Consider the following 17,027-nt stretch of genomic DNA (forward strand, 5'->3'; position numbering starts at 1 on the left):
TCTTGATTAGTGTCACGTCTTTTATCATTCTGTCCTGTCTACCATCCCAACTCCCCCCATCCTCTAGTTTCCGAGTTCCATTTCATATTTGTGAATTGAATGTTATGACTGTATTTGCCCAGCATTCCTCACTCCATTTGTCTACTTGCTCTCTTTAACTCCTACTTAGTCATGAAGCATGTTTCATAGTATTCTTTCATCTTAATTAAAAAGCTTTATTGTGTTACTTCCTCACATGTTGGGTATGTTTAGGTTGTAACCTATACATTGTAGACACATTACATTCTTTAGAAATTTTTCTCAGTGATGTTAATATCTTTGTTTTAGTATTTAACTTGGAATTACATTAACTTGTTTAGATTCAGACTGCAATGGTTCTTAGTGAGAAGTCAATTTTTGGTATACATTATTCAGGGTTTACCTGGATATTTGAGTAGACTTTTTAACACACAGTTTGAGGACTCCCAATTCCTGGAAGCTCTTTCTCATATTTTAGCAGTTACCTTTCTCAAACTAAGTGAGTCAGGCTTTAAAATAAGTAATTTCCCAAATTTCATTGTGTGTGTATGTATGTGCATGTGTGTGTGCACATGTGCATATGTGTGTTTTGATTGTTGATACTGGGGCTTGAACCCAGGGGCTTTGCTATCCCTTGGCTTTTTCTCTTAAAATACTGCTGTACCATTTGAGTCACACCTCCCCTCTTTCCCTCCCTTCCTGTCATTTTTTGCCAATCTTGGAGCATGAACTCAGGGCTTAGGCACTGTCCTTGGGCTTTCTTAAGGCTAATGCTCTACCACTTAAGCCACAGCAACACTTGTGACTTTTTTATGTGTATGTGGTACCAAGAAATCAAACCCCTCAATGACTTCTTGCATGCTAGGCACACATTCTACTACTAGGCCATGTTCCAAGACCCACTTTTTTCTTTTCATGTTTTAACTCTCATCAGAATCTGCCTCTTTTGATCATTTTCTAGGCATCAGATAGTTCATTTGGTTTATACAAACATATATTACACACACACGCACACACACACACTATATTTATTATTATATATTGTATAAATGTGTTTTTGTGCTGTTACGTTGGTGTACATACATATGACACACTTTGATCATATTTATCCCCTTATTACTCTTACTTATTCCTTTACAATTTTAATGGGTTTGTAATTTGCTTTAGAGTTTGAGTTATCAGTCTGTTTTAAGAAACAATTTAATTTTATTTACAAAGCAGAGCATGTAATGTTTTAGTAAGCAGAAAACTAGTTATGAACATTAAATAGTTTCATTCCTAATCAGTGTGTAATAGATAGAAAGATGAACAGACATACCTCTTTTTTAAGACTATGTATTCTAGTAGATGATAATTGACCTGAAATTAGTATTTTGTTATAAATGACTTAGCATGTTTGATCAACTAAGTGAAGAAAATATATGAAACAAAATCTCAAATACTGTTTTTCAGTGTCAGCTTTGATGAGATTAGGGAAAACACATTCTAAATTCTGTTTCTTGAGAGAATTTAGTCTTATTTCAAGGAGTTAAAAGTATGTGAGGTAGGTTGCTTAGGAGTCTGAACTGCTTTCCAAATATTGAGAAGGGAAATCTCTCCTTAGCATAATGGAGCATGCAAGTTTTGAGACAGCTGTGTATAAAAGCTAATGTAGCATTGCTACTCTCTCTAAGGGAAAGCTTTCCTGAATGCTCTGACTAACCACACTGAGTTTGAGGGAACTGGAGGATGCTCCTGCAGGGTAGTTGATTTCAGAAGGGCACAGCCTCTCAGGGCAGAGAGAGCTGCTGTTTCTGAAACTCCCAATTAATAAGGCAATATCCATTCATTGAATAATGTTCTGTTCACAAATTGCTTCTGTACTCTTTAAATGGCATATTATTGTATTTTAGTAACCTTTAAAAAGGCATCACACTTTAGATCACTTTTTATTTTAGTGAGTAGAATCACTGCTATTGGAAAGACTTTTGTAGTTTTGGTTTTTTATTTTCTTGTTTGCTTTAAAAGGGTGTTGTGGATCAGAACCAGAAACTTGCATGTGCCAGATAAGTACTTTCCCACAGAGCTCAATCCCAAGCAGGATCTTTAGTTTAGTTTTTTTTTATTGTAATTAATAAAAGGGTTACATGATATTTGGCAGATAGAAGGTGCATTAATTCACATACATTGATACCCTTTCACATGTCGGATCTTTAGTTTTTTAAGCATTTTCCCCCTTATGTCAATACTTTTATATTTTAAGATGCTGTTGATATAGCTGCAGCTTAAGCAAAACAAAATAATAGATGGATCTTAAATTTGCTGGATCCAAAGCTTATACATTTCTTACTGCATTATTTCCCCCATGTTAGTATTTGTGGCAGACTCATATTAAGACTAGAGAAAAGGACTGTGAAAAGAAGGAAAAGGGAGTACAATGAAAACTGTAGCTACTCAGCTAAGGGATTTGAGAGAGAACACCGAAAATCCATCAGATCAAGGAAGTGGAGAAGTCCATATATGATCTGAAACAAAGCTACAACATAGAAGGGATTGTGTTGTGGAGACTTTAGACTTGAAATGCAGGAAGAGAAGAGTGTAAGGGCAGGTTCAAAATGACAAGCTGTTACTGGAGTTCCCAGCCACTGAGCCTTACTGTAGGTCTAAAAGATTATCTACATTAAGGGGAAAAAACTAGGCAACTGTAGTTCACTTGTATAATACTAGCTACTCAGAAGGCTGAGTGAGGTCCTGAAGATCACAATGACTTGAAGCTAGCCTGGGCAGAAAATTCCATGAGCAAAAAGCCAGGCTGGAGGCATGGTTCTGGTAGTAGAGCACCAGGCATAGGAGATGGACTTTGCCTGAGAGATGAATCTTGTTTTGAGTCAGGATTTCTTCAGATGATCCATCTTCACTTCCAGCATATAATTTTCTGTTAAAAAAATCCTAATTCCTAGGCCCTGTCACACATAGAGATGTGTGGACAAGTTGGTGGAGGCCTGTTAGACAGTGAAGGAACATATTGGTTGCACATGAACTTACAATTTTGTTTTTCTTTGTAAGCTTAATGCTAATATGGAAAATTAAGAAGTACGCAAGATAAAAATAGAAAATGAAAGCACCTAGCTTATCTCTAGTTTAAATCCTAACTCTGAAGCCCAGTTTGGATATATCTCATCTTTGTGCTTACTTGTGTGTGTGTGTCTCCTCTCCTGAGTCACTGCCCTATCCATGCCGTGTGTGATTTGTGGAAGCTCCCTAATGCATGAAGGTTGTGTCCTTCCTTCACATTGCAGGGTGGTCCTGTTGGCAGACCCTTTGCAGGGTGCAGTCATGCATACTGTCCTTGAAGCTAACCTCACTACCAGCTATGGGCAAAGCCCTATTCTTAGTGATTGCTTTCTCTCTGTGTCTTGTATCTGCTTTATACTTTACTTGTTTTGTCTCTTTCCACTGGAATGTAAACCATAGTAAAGGCATTAAGGTTCTTGCTAGGTCATAGGTATTGTAATGTTAACACTTGTTGAGAGCTTGGCAGTAAACTAATAAGTACATGTTTAGTGGAATAATGTTTTGTTGTTCTTATTAAAGAGAATAATAAAATAGTTTATTGCCCTTCCTCCTGCAGAAGACTGCTTTTGTTAAGGAGAAAGACAGTAGTTGGGTCTAGACAGGTTTCGGCCATGGCTGTTCCTTTCCTTTCTCTTGATTGTCCAGCTCTCCAAGAGAAGCTGTTTCCATTTGATCCCTCATTGTCCCTCTATGTGAATAGGACATGGGGGATTCCTGCAGGAAAAAAAAAAAAAACTCAAGAAAATGCCAACCATCTTAATTCATAGTCTTCCAAGACTTTTTTGTTCTCATGATATCAGTGATCTCAGATAGTATCATAAAAAAATAATTGATTTTTTTTTCCCTCTTGGAAGGGCCTGGGGTTTTGTGAGGTTAGTGTTGCCTTGGGATTTCATTAATTTGGAGTCCATCTAGTTCTTTCACTGGTTTACTTTTGATGGAACTGTAGTTTGATCTCAGTGCCTTGTTCTTGTTGGGTAGACACTTGAACCCTGCTAGGCCCCCTTTTTATCAGTTATTTTTGAGATTTGAGCTTAGACTTATGCTAAGGGCAGCCTGGACTGAAATCTTGTTTACCTTTTTCATACAGCTGGGCCACTTGGTGCATTCCATTTACTTCAACATTTTATTGGTTTAAATGGCGTTTCTCAAACTTTTTTGGAAGTGTTAACCTTCATCCTTGGTCGCTCTGCTTTCCACTAACTGCAAGGCCAGGAACTGTGTGAGTCATGGTGTCTGGCTTGTTTTAGGGGTAGAAGTAACTTTCCAGCTCAGTACATACAAGTTGTAAGGGCTATTCTTGGAGCATGGTGGCTTCAAGAAACAAAGAGAAATCCAAAATGACGGAAGTAAGAATCGCAGAGCCTGATGGCAGGTAGGTAAGTTCTGTCACCTGAGATAAGTTCTGAGCAGAGTAGAAAAGCTGTGTTTAAGCAGAGATACAGTGAAGTTACCCTTGTGTTTCTAAAAGACTTCTCTGCTGATGGAAGTGGTTGGAGTGTGTGCAGAGAAAGGACTCTAGTGATCATGTAAGAGGTGGTCCAGTTGGCTCTTTGTAGTATGGCTAGTGAAAATGGCTAGGCACAAGAGAGCTTTTCTTAGGACTTGATTAATAACCCCTTGAACATTTATTGAACAACCTCTCTGCACAGGCAATGGAGATAGAGCATTGAACTTGGAAGGCCTGCTCTGTGCCGCTCAAAAGGTCAATCTGAAAGCCTGGGAAAGGAATGCCTTTTGGTGTGCTTGGAGCTCTGGAAGAATACATTTGAGGGTGTAGTGGCCCTGTGTTACAAGTTCCGTTTCACAGGTTGCAGTAGAGATCAATTAAGCATCCCTTTGTTGAACTTACAACTTTTTTGGTGAACATCCAGTTAAAGAAAATCTTGTAGTGGAGCCCATGACATGTTATTGAAGTTGATTGTTTATGAAATGACAGCTTAACTGAATTGTTCCCCAAGGAATAGAATGTGGATCAATTAAAGACCATTTCATCAAAGCACTTGGTCTTTATCAATGAATAATGTAATTATTGCAACTTGTATACACAATTCGTAGTGAAACTCAACTATAAACACTGACATTGATTAATGGAGGCATGACTGTACTTAGGCAAATTAAAATATTTGTAAAAAGATAACTTTGAAATCTATTAAGTTCTTTCTATCTTGCATATACAGTTTCAAATGAAAAGCAAACCCAGAATTAAATAGAGACTCTATTAGGAAGGAATAATTCAAAGTACCTAGATTTATTCCAGAGGGGTGGTCTTGCTAGTGGTGAGACCTACAAGTTCCTTCTTGGAATGCAAACAGCAAGTGGCTTTTCTTCTTTGGGGAAAAGTGAAGGCAGCCAGGAAGCTATGAGAACCTGCAGTGCATTAGTGATCCGAGCATTTCCTCTTGAGCATGGCCTATTTCCTAGAAAGGCTTTTAGGGAGTGATTGTCAGCTTGTGAATCCAAGTTTAGAGACCTGGAGGCCACAAAAACACCAGACTAAAGTTTAATCCAATCAAGGTATATATATTTTTTTTCTGATTGAAATAAGGACAAACTGTTCATTTAACCTTTTCAGGACAAAGAAAAAGAATTGAGCCTTTTATCTGGCCTTATCCTAAGCAAATAAATGAGCAACTGTGAGTTTACTACGTCAGAGTGGTCCTTTGCAGTGAGTTCGATCTCAGAGTACAAAGTAGAGGGGCCCTTTTTAATCTTCATTGCCTTTAGGAGAAGGGTACTCAGATAAAATTAATCATTGTCACGGGGCTTAGCATATTATCTAATGTTTTACTCTAAATAACAAAGTCTAATGACTCTTATAAGACACATAAATATGGTGTGATATGCTGAAATTGAGGCCTGGAATTTTCATGTTCACTTTATTCGTAAAAGGCATGCTATAGCAACACTCCTTTAGAAGTCCATGCTTTGGAGACCCTTAAAGAATGGTGGAACTAAGAACCAGTGAGAGAATGTGCTACATGGGTTGGTTTTTTTTGTGTGGTTGTTTTTTGCTTGTATCACCTAAAGATTTGAAAATATGTTCTTAATCCATATGTTGCTCAGGTCTTGTGAGTCTTGAGTGTTATCTTTAAGTAGTTGTACAAAGGAGTTGCTATTCAAAGCATTTTGTGAATATAATATGTTTTGTTCAATGTCATCATAACTTTAGGGATTTAAAAACATTTTTTAAACTGCATGTTAAAGTATTTTGTAGCAATCAGGGAGGAACTGAACTTTCACATTGAATGAACATCATTCAGTCAACACTGAAGAGCATCAAGTATAAGAAATAGAAAGCAACCCACATCTGAGAGTCTGCTTTAGTACTATGTCTTAGAAAAAGCTATTTTACTGTTGACATTTTACACAGGATACTTCATTGTGTAGGGCGACCCTGTCTCTTTCTGATATCTGACATGATAAACCTTTATCAATTTGTATTCGAAATCCCTTCAGTGACCCCAGTCATTGTGTCAGCCAAACAAACCTGCTAAATATTTTCACATGCCCCTTAAAGAGGTGATGCAGTCTGCAGTTTGAGAACTAACCAAACAACCAAGTGTATTTCCGTTAGCATGACTCAGCTCTGAGAATGTTCAGGATCTACACAGTTAGTTCTCCATCTTAGAATCAAAGGTCAGGGTTTGATCAAAGTGGCCCGAGCCTGCTCGTATCATTTTAGTCTGGTGGCTGGACTTTGGTAGCCCTGTGCAAGAAGTAAAGTCAGTTCCAGCAAACATGAGTATCATTAAGATTATGTATATCCACAATAGTCATTGCATCAATTTTGTACTAACTTGTTATCAATTGTAGACAAACTACTGACCAATCTTAGGATGATTTTTTAATAGTTAAATGGAGCAAGAACTCCTAAAACTATAAGTCATGAACAATTATTTACCTTTTTGCATAGAGTTCAGTGGGATTTTCCTGATTATATAAATAATTTATTACAAGTGAAATGTATTTGATTTATGTATTTTATTTTATTTTTTTGCCAGTCCTGGGCCTTGAACTCAGGGCCTAGCCACTGTCCTTGGGCTTTCTCAAGGTTAGAATTTTACCACTTGAGCCACAGCACCATTTCTGACTATTTTCTATGTATGTGGTACTAAGGAATTGAACCCAGGTTTTTGTACATGCTAAGAAAGCACTCTACCACTAGACTAAACTCCCGGCCCCTGATTTATTTCATTACTCCATCTTTACTTGGCTCTTTTCCCTACTTTCACCCATGTTTTGTAACTTTATTCCTTCATACTTTTGTACATATATCTTGAAAATGGCTTAAATTTTCCTAATCACAGAGGAAAATCAATACAGATGGTGTAATTTGAACCTATTTTTTAAATATTGGTTGATATATAAATACAAAAATTACTCATATTTATGGGGTACCTCATGATAGTTAAAAATGTGTATGTCAGGGCCAGGAGTTTGGCCTAGTGGTAGAATGCTTGCCTAGCATGTATGAAGACCCGGGTTCAATTCCTTGGTACCATATACATATTAAAAAAAAACAGAAGTGGTGCTGAGGCTCAAGTGGTATAGCCTTGAGAAAGTCCAAAGACAGTCCAAAGGCCCTGAGCGCAAGCCCAGGACTGGCAAAAAAAAAAAAAAAAAAAAAAAAATATGTGCATGTCATAATGTTTGATGTGATACTTAATGCTTGCATATATTTTCTAATGTTGGATGCAGGTTAACATCAGTCTTCTCAAGCTTATTTGTCTATTATAAAATATCCTAAATCTGTCTGTCAAAACTACAAAACATTATCTTTAGTCACACCTCCTGTGAAGTAGGATTCAGAATTTATCCCCATCTCTTTTCAACTAATCTTTCCCCATCTCTCTTTTCCCATTACTGTCCTAACTCCTGGTAACTGCCATTCTACTTCAAACTTCCATGAGTTCAGTTTTTAATATTCTGCATATGAATGAGATCACATAGTACTTCTTGCCTTTCTGTGCCTGGTCTATCTAATTTAACATTAATATTCCCTGTTATTACAATGGTGGAATTTCATTCATTTCATAACAGAATAGTACTCCATTGTGTATATGTATACCATGTTTTCTTTATTATCAGTTGATGGATAGTTAGGTTGTTTTCATGTCTTGGCTATTGAGAATATAGACAATGTAATGGGACTACAGAGATCTCATACTGATTTTTATTTCCTTAGTGTGTATGTGCATATATATATATATATATTTATACACACACACAGTAGTGGGATAGTTGCCTTATATAGTAGCTGTATTTTTTTTGTTTGTTTTAGCTTTTGAGGAAAACTGTACTGTTTTACATAATGACCATACTGACTTAAAATTTCACCAGCTGTATATAGAAGTTCTCTTTTTCTTCACTTCCTGGCCAATACTGGTTATTTTTGTCTTTTTGATAGTATCCTTTCTGACTATTGTGAGATGATGTTTTACTGTGATTATGATCTGACTTTCCAAATGATTTGTGATGGTGAACATTTTAAAGTACACTATTTGGTCAGTTTTTGTCTTCCAGAATGTTTGATTTAATTCTGTTTGTCTCTCTATGTAATTTATCTCACCATTTTTGAGTTCTGTACAGTTTGGATATTTTACAATTTCTAATTTTTTAACCCATTCTGTAATTTGTCTTTTTATTCTTATGATTGTTTATTCTAATACTTTCATGGGTTCTGGTCTTACCTTCATTTTGGGTTTATTTTTGTAACAGGTGAAATGGATAGATACCAATTTTTCTCAGCATCATTTATTAAAACAGACTTCCCATTTTCTTATGCAGGACTTTAACATCTTTGTTAAAAAATTAGCTAACTTGGGGCCGGGAGTTTGGCCCAGTGGTAGAGTGCTTGCCTAGAATGCATGAAAATGTGGGTTCAGTTCCTCATAGAAAAAAAAAGCCAGAAGTGATGCTGAGGCTCAAGTGGTAGAGCTCTAGCCTTGAGAAAGCCTAAGGACAGTGCCCAGATCCTGATCCTGAGTTCAAGCCCCAGAATTGGCAAAAAAAAAAAAAAATGAAAAGAAAAGAAAAATAAATAAAATTAAATAGTTAACTTAGTTATGTGAGTTTATTTCTATTGTCTCTATATCAGTGGTCCCTGTGTTTCATTGTAAGGCAATACTATGCTGTTTTGATTTAATAAATCAACACCTTCTGATTTGTTCTTTTTGTTGAAGACATTGGCTATTTTTGAAGAGTGGGAACACACACAAAATTTGCATCATTGCTTTTTCTAGTTCTATAAAGGCTCCATTGGTGTTTTGAAAAGGTTTGCTCTGATTCTTTACACTATTTTGAATAAAATGAGCATTTCATCAATATTTATTTATTTTTTAGTCAGTCATGGGACTTGAACTATGGGCCTGGGTATTGTCACTGATCTCTTCAACTAAAGGCTACTGCCCTACTCCTTGAACATTTCCGGTTTTCTGGTAGTTAATTAGAGATAGGATTTTAGTGCCCAGGCTGGCTTTGAACCACGGTTCTCAGATCTCAGCCTCTTGAGTAGCTAGGATTATAGGTGTGAGCCACCGTGCATGACCTCATCAATATTGATTCTGTGATGCTTTCCCACTTCTGTCCTCTTTTATTTCTTGCATCAACGTTTAATTTTTTCATTGTAGATATTTAAAGTTGTTGGTGAATTTATTTCTGAACATGTATTTATTTGGTTTATTTCAGCTATTTGTAAAAGGGATTTCATTCTTGATTTCAGTTTCACATATTTGGTATTGGCTAATAGCACTTGTACTAATTTACACTAATGTGTACATTGAATTCACTACATTTATTTTGATAGATTTTTTTTGTAGTATTTCTGAATTTCTTTTTTTTTAAATTTTTTTTTATTGTAATTAGTAAAAGGGTTACATGATATTTGCCAGATACAAGGTGCATTAATTCACATACATTGATACCCTTTCACATATCTTGGTACCCATTTCCCTCCCCCCCCCCCCCCACTCCCCACCCGTCTTGGTTTTCCCCCCTTCCCTATCAAATTTCAAATATCCAAATACAAATAAATTCAATATATCAGATAACAAAGTGAGATACTATACCAATATGAGATAACCAAGGGACAGCAAAGGAGATGAGAGACAACATAGTACATTAAGGACAACAATCATTCATTATATGGCTTTTGTTTCAATATCCTGGAGGTCCTTTCAATTAGCTTCACATTATATGGCCTTATGTATCAAGATTTGGCTCTATTGCAAATCTCTGCTAGTACAGCCCAAGGTTTCTACTGATTATGACGAATGAGGGAAACCATTGAGCCTAAGTTCCTTTGAGTCTGGCTTACTTCACTTAATATGATTTTTTCTAAGTCTTTCCATTTCCTAACAAATGGGGCGATGTCATTCTTTCTGACAGCAGCATAGAATTCCATTGTGTACAAATACCACAACTTGTTAATCCACTCATCAACTGAGGGACATCTAGGTTGGTTCCATATCTTTGCTATGGTGAATAGTGCTGCAATGAACATTGTTGTGCTAGTGGGTTTAGTATGTCCTTGTTTCTGGATGATTGGGTAAATGCCAAGTAGTGGAATTGCTGTGTCATAGGGGAGTTCTATGTTTAGCCTTTTGAGGCACTGCCACACTGCTTTCCATAGTGGTTGAACGAGTTTGCACTCCCACCAACAGTGTAGTAGTGATCCCTCCTGGCCACATCCCCTCCAGCATCTGTTGTCATTCGTTTTCCTGATACTGGCCATTCTAACTGGAGTGAGGTGGAATCTTAGAGTTGTTTTGATTTGCATTTCTTTTATGACCAGAGATGTTGAGCATTTCTTCATGTGTCTATAGGCCATTTTTGTTTCTTTTTCAGAGAAGACTCTCTTTAAGTCTTTGGCCCATTTTTTAATGGGATGGTTGTTACTTTGGAGGTTAGTTTTGGAGTGATTCAATTTTTTGAGTTGTTGATATATTTTAGATATGAGGCCTTTGTCCGTTGTTTGGTTGGTGAAGATCTTCTCCCACTCTGTAGGCTTCCTGATTAGTTTACTAGCTATGTCCTTTGCCATACAAAAGCTCTGCAGTTTAATGCAATCCCACTTATCCAGCCTTTCTCTGATTTGTTGTGATTCTTGGTCCTTATTAAGAAAGTTTCTACCTGTGCCAAGGAGGCCTAGTGTATCTCCTATTCCTTCTTGTAAAGTTTTCAGTGTGTCAGCTTTTACCTCCAGGTCTTTCTGAATTTCTATACAAAAAGACCATATACTCTACAGACATTGGCAATTTGATTTACTCTTCTCTAATATGGCTGCACTGTTACTCTTTTTGTCTGGTTGATTGCTAGGAGCATAGTGAAAGTGCGCATCCTAGTTTTGTTTCAGGATTCAGAACACTTTCATCTTTTCCCCAACCCAATGTTAACTGCTTTTCCTCTATGCCTTTTATTCTTTTGAGGTACATTCCATCTATACTTAATCTGTTCATTATTTTTTGTTAACTCTTAAGATGGGAATAGGCAAATTAAGTTCCATTTTTGTGTGTGTACATGTGTATGTTTACATTTTAAGATTATTGTTTCTATTATAGGATATCAGGGGTGTTTCCATAACTTGGCTATGTTGAATAGTGTATCAGTGGACATGGATATACAATTGTCTTTATCATATCCTAAATTGCAATTTTTTGAACAATGCCTAAGAGTGATACTGTTGGATCATAGGGTAGTTGTTTTTTTTTGTTTTTTTTTTTTAAAGAATTCTTCATTCTACCTTCCAAAGTTGTTACACTAGTTTATATTACTGTCAACAGTGTAATAGCAGCCCATTCCCACTTTGGTCTTTGCTATCATGTTGTTTATATTTTTGGTCACGGCTATTCTAAGGTCTAGAGAATTTGAGGCTTTCAGTGCTCATTCTTAAAATCTAGAGTTCCTTTATTAAAGGTCCTTGTATATATGAATTTGTAGATAGTTTTCTCTATCTCTGTGAAGTATGATACTTGGATTTTGGTGTGTGTTGCATGGAATTTGTAGATTGCCTTTGGAAATATGACCATTTCATGATAGTAATTCTGATAGACCATCAAACCTCCTTTGTCTTTTAAACATTTTCCATATGTATTTATTTGTTCTTTTAGTAGTTGTATAACGGGGTTTCAGTTCAACATGTCAGTTCATGAGTACGTGCCTCTTGATCAGTGTTACTGCTTCCATCATTTTCCCTATCTGTCCCTCGCATACGTACACTGAATATTATAGTTGTCTTCATCCACACTTCTCTCTCCATTGGGTTTCCTTCCTCCCTGTGACCACCTGCCCTCTGACAAAACATGTTAAAGTTTCCTGAATGGAATTAACAACTGTTCAAAGGAAATGTACCATTAGAATCCCCACTTACATATACCACATTTTAATCAATTTGTTTATATTTGCATATAGTCCTTCTAATGTTTTTATCATATTTGTTTATAATTAAATTCGTATATTCCACTTATGAGAAAAATATTGGTCAGTCTATTCATTGGTTGACTACCTCATTCTGTGTGCTTGGAAATCCCTAATGACCAGTTTAGTGCAGCGTATAGCCTATTTGCATCATTTGTCTTCATCTACACACTGATCCTGTTTATAGTTGATAATTACAGTGGTAAGCCAGAAATTTTAGGAAATTAACCCCATTCACAATTTATGAAATAAATCGCCACTGCTGAAATGATCTGTATAGAGTTTATCATTTATATTTTATAATTCTTACAAAATATTTTATATTTTTACCATATTTGTGGTTTATGTATAATGTATAACTGAGTGAAATATATCAAAGTACACTTAAAGATGCGAATGTTTACCAATTTGGTTTAATGGCTTGTTTTTGTTAGTTCAACTTTGTGGGAAAACTTCTGGGTCCACGTGGCAATTCTCTGAAGCGCTTGCAAGAAGAAACACTGACAAAAATGTCCATCCTTGGGAAAGGCTCCATGAGAGACAAAGCAAAGGTAATACTCATTTCCTCTGTTCATGTCATCCCATGTGTTGACGTTTAGTATGTAAAAGCTAATTGTATCATGTGAAAATATATAGAGTAATAGGTTTTATAATTGTGTTTAGAAAATTAAGTTACTCTGCCCAACTTCAAAATATAAGGTGTTGCCAAACACATAAATTATTAATGTTCATCTATTTTCTTCTCTACGTAATGTCATCTTGCATGTTATATGATAGGAATAAAATGATTACAGAGATAATTAAAAATTATACGTAATCACATCATCTGCTTTGGAGTTTTAGTTATTTCTTTTCAGTCTTTTCTCTGGGCATATTTCATATACATCTTTATGCTATGTAACTGTGTTTTGGTCACTCACAGCAGTGTGCATGACAGAGTCCTGTGGAGATGTGACTGGGTTAGAGTAAGTATACTCTGATAATCACAAGAGGAAATCATAAACCAGTAGCTTCCTCAGGACCCATCCCTGCCACTAAGTGGGATAGAACTAGATTTGAGCTCATGCTGTATATTCTTCTTTCTCTTTAGTATGGCACAAACTTTATCATCTTGTTAAACATTTGTTTTAAATGTCTGAATAATTACTTTGTATTCTAAAATGTATTTATGGCTGTATTTACATCCTATGTTATTGACAAGTTAAATATTACTAAGTTATTATTATTGGCCACTTAAATTTCTAGAAGAAAAATTTACATACTAGAATATTTATAATTTAAACTGTTTCTTTCACTTGTTCTCTTCTTTATAAAAGATATTATTGAGATGAGATCTTCTACTTGAAGTGATCTCTTGCCCTGTAATATTAAATAAAGTGTTTTATATATAAACTTTAGAAGATGAAAACTAGCCTCATTGCACAAAAGGTCATGTAAGTCAATTGTGTAGTAAAAAGTAATCACTATATGTTTATTGAATACCTACTGAGAATTAGGCACTGTGGAACATTTTATAGGCCTTCAGTTATCCTGTGAAAAAATGGTAGATAATGGCACTTTAATAACTTATATATAGAAAATTGAAGTTCAAAGAATTTGAGATACTATATCTAGGATGAATAGGAACTCATTTGAATATTTGGATAAAATTAGTAAAAAATGAAACTATAGCTTTTTGACATTCACTTATATGTTTTCCACTATTGCTATGGAAATCATTGTATGTATCAGGCTCTTTTGTAGAACACTTTAAAAATGTATATTCTGGCCGGGAGTTTGGCCTAGTGGTAGAGTGCTTGCCTAGCATGCACAAAGACCCGGGTTCGATTCCTTGGTACCACATACATAGAAAAAAGCCGGAAAATGGTGCTGAGACTGAAGTGGTAGAGCTCTAGCCTTAAGAAAGTCCAATGGCAGTGCTCAGGCCCTGAGCTCAAGCCCTTGACTGGCCAAAAAAAAAAAAAAAAAGTAGATTCCCAGATGGAAACTCAACATGAATTTTCAGTACATTTTTGTAACTGAATCTTAGACGTAACCAAGTTTTTATTCATTACTTAATACTAAGTATGTTTTTACATTCTTTGGCTCTTGTATTTTGGGAAATGGGTCAGTTAGTCAGACATTCCATGTTTGTGTCTTGTAGGAATTTTACACTTGCTGATATTCTAATTCAGTGTTTAATAAAACTATCTGGTAAACTGTCTCATATCATACATGACGTGAGCTGTGAAAAACCACAGACAGGGATCCATTGTATACTTATTTTGTACTTGATTGTATTTAATCAAGTTCTTTAAAGCAATGTTTCATTTTGGGAGAGGGAGGGTTTTTGTTTGTTTTTGTATGATGAGGGAATGGTAATCCAGGCATGCAGCCATAATTTTATAAATGGAAAAGATTTGTAATGCTAATTATATGTTCAAAAATTGTCCCCTTCCCCAACAAATGCAAATGATCCTAAATACAATCGGATTGCTATCTAGATTTCTAAGTGGCATAGTCCCAAGAGCTTGTGGTATCCTCTGGTATTGTTACATTGGTCACTCTGGAAAGAAATTGACAGCCAGTCAACAGAAGGGCGGTCTGTGTGTTAAAGTAGTGTATAACTTCTGTCTCTGTCAGTCTGAGATGGTTTAGGAATGAGGCATCAGATACCTGCCTCAGTGGGTCCTCATGACTGGCTGGTCACAGAGTACCTCGTTTCCATCTATGAGGCATCTAGTTTTTATAATGTGGGCCTCTTTTTCAGACCACTTAGCTACAGAGTAATCTTCTCATTTCTGGCCAAAGGTGGTTCTGCAGATATCTGATCATTTTTATTCCACCAGGATATACCCTGCAGAGGGAAGAATAAAACACATCATGTATGTAATGTGCAAAACCATTCACTTCCTAGCCAGGCAGCAGAAGTGAAGGCCATTGATCTCACTTTCCTGCAAAGAATACCCCAATATCTTCCCACTAGGTCCTAGCACCCAAAGCTTCTGCTGCCTCCAGGAGTACCTTTTTTTATACACAGCCTTTAAAACAGAGACATTTTGAGGACATCAAGATCCTATACCACATCAACCCCTTTTTAAATCCCTTGACTATTACAATAAACTACCATTTTCTGTCCACTCCAACGGTCTTGTCCTCCTGTCCATAAAACTATGATGTCTCTGCCACATGGTATATCAGTTAATACTTGAAAAGTTTTTTGCTGAAGGTACCCACCAGTGATGATTTAAGTAGTGTTACTTTAATCCTCTGCTAATATCTCATCTTATATCATATAATCAGATCCTCAAACTCTTGAATATTAATTTCATTTGAAGATTCTCAGTTAATATTTCTTTCTAAAAAGATTCCCTCTACTTAGTATTCAACTCCTATTCTAAAGTCTCATTCTTTGAGATTATCAACTTTACTATCTTACAAAGTATAACGTAAACAATTTTATTTTATTTGCTACATTGATGAAATTGGGATAGTTACAACTGCTATATATTAGGTAATAATCATAGAGTAACTAATCATTACGGTGATGTTATTGTCTGTTGAGCTTCTGCTTGTGCTGTGTGTTATATTGGACATTCTGCCTTACATTAAAAATAGGAAGATAATTAATATTGTAGCTGTGCAGATAGCATTTACCTTTTCTGTATTCACCTTTTGAATATGTATGAACGAGATGTAATTCTAATCTACATCAGTGTAGCAACCCCATGAGATAGTGGGTAGTTATCATCCACGTTTAAATTCAAACCTCAGGGAAAGGATAAGGTAACCTATCCAAAGTTGCATGGTATGTGCTAGACTGGAGATTTGAGTGAAGAACTTCACAGTTTCTATGCCTTCCCAAGCACCACACTGCCTCTCATTATTATTGATCCATAGAATTTTCTGGTGTGGCACCTTACTCCATGAAATTGTACTTGGCTGTAACTCTGTAGTAGACATTCTCACTGTCCCAACCAAAGTTTGTGAATATGATTCAACTTGTGAAATTACATTTAAATTACTATTTTCTACAAGGTGAGAAAAGGCAAAATATAATTTTTAAGCACGCTGTCTTTTTAGAAATAACCTTTAATGTGTAAATCCAATTTTTAAAGCTTCAACAATGGAATAATTTCAATAATTAAACAATAATTAAATTGTTTAAAAGTTCTTTTTTAATATTTTTATTGTAATTAATAAAAGGGTTACATGATATTTGCCAGATAGAAGGTGCATTAATTCACATACATTGATACCCTTTCACATGTCTTGGTACCCATTACCCTCCCCCCCACCCCCCCACCCATCTTGGTTTTCCCCCCTTCCCTATCAAATTTCAAATAACCAAATACAAATAAATTCAATATATCAGATAACAAAGTGAGATACTGTAACAATATGAGATACCCAAGGGACAGCAAAGGAGATGAGAGATAACATAGTACATTAAGAACAACAATCATTCGTTTATATGGATTTTGCTTCAATATCCTGGAGGTCCTTTCAATTAGCTTCATACTATATGGCCTTATGTATCAAGATTTTGCTCTATTACA

The 17,027-nt window shown here is 35.8% G+C and overlaps 1 protein-coding gene across 3 annotated transcripts in view; it reads left to right on the top strand.

The window, feature by feature from the left end:
- The window catches only part of Khdrbs3 (KH RNA binding domain containing, signal transduction associated 3), a 138,897-nt gene that overhangs the window by 41,434 nt on the left and 80,436 nt on the right, over positions 1 to 17,027 (top strand). For all 3 annotated transcript variants that reach the window (XR_016536718.1, XM_090339449.1, XM_090339450.1), the window contains exon 3: positions 12,924 to 13,040. Coding sequence is in view for 2 of the 3 variants with exons in the window: in XM_090339449.1 (XP_090195575.1) it covers positions 12,924 to 13,040 (117 nt within the window). In the remaining variant the exon portion in view is untranslated. The remainder of the gene's footprint in view (positions 1 to 12,923; positions 13,041 to 17,027) is intronic.

Source organism: Megascapheus bottae, chromosome 9 (assembly GCF_031878675.1).
Source record: "Megascapheus bottae isolate mThoBot1 chromosome 9, mThoBot2.hap1, whole genome shotgun sequence".
In the NCBI taxonomy this organism is placed as follows: Eukaryota; Metazoa; Chordata; class Mammalia; order Rodentia; family Geomyidae; genus Megascapheus; species Megascapheus bottae.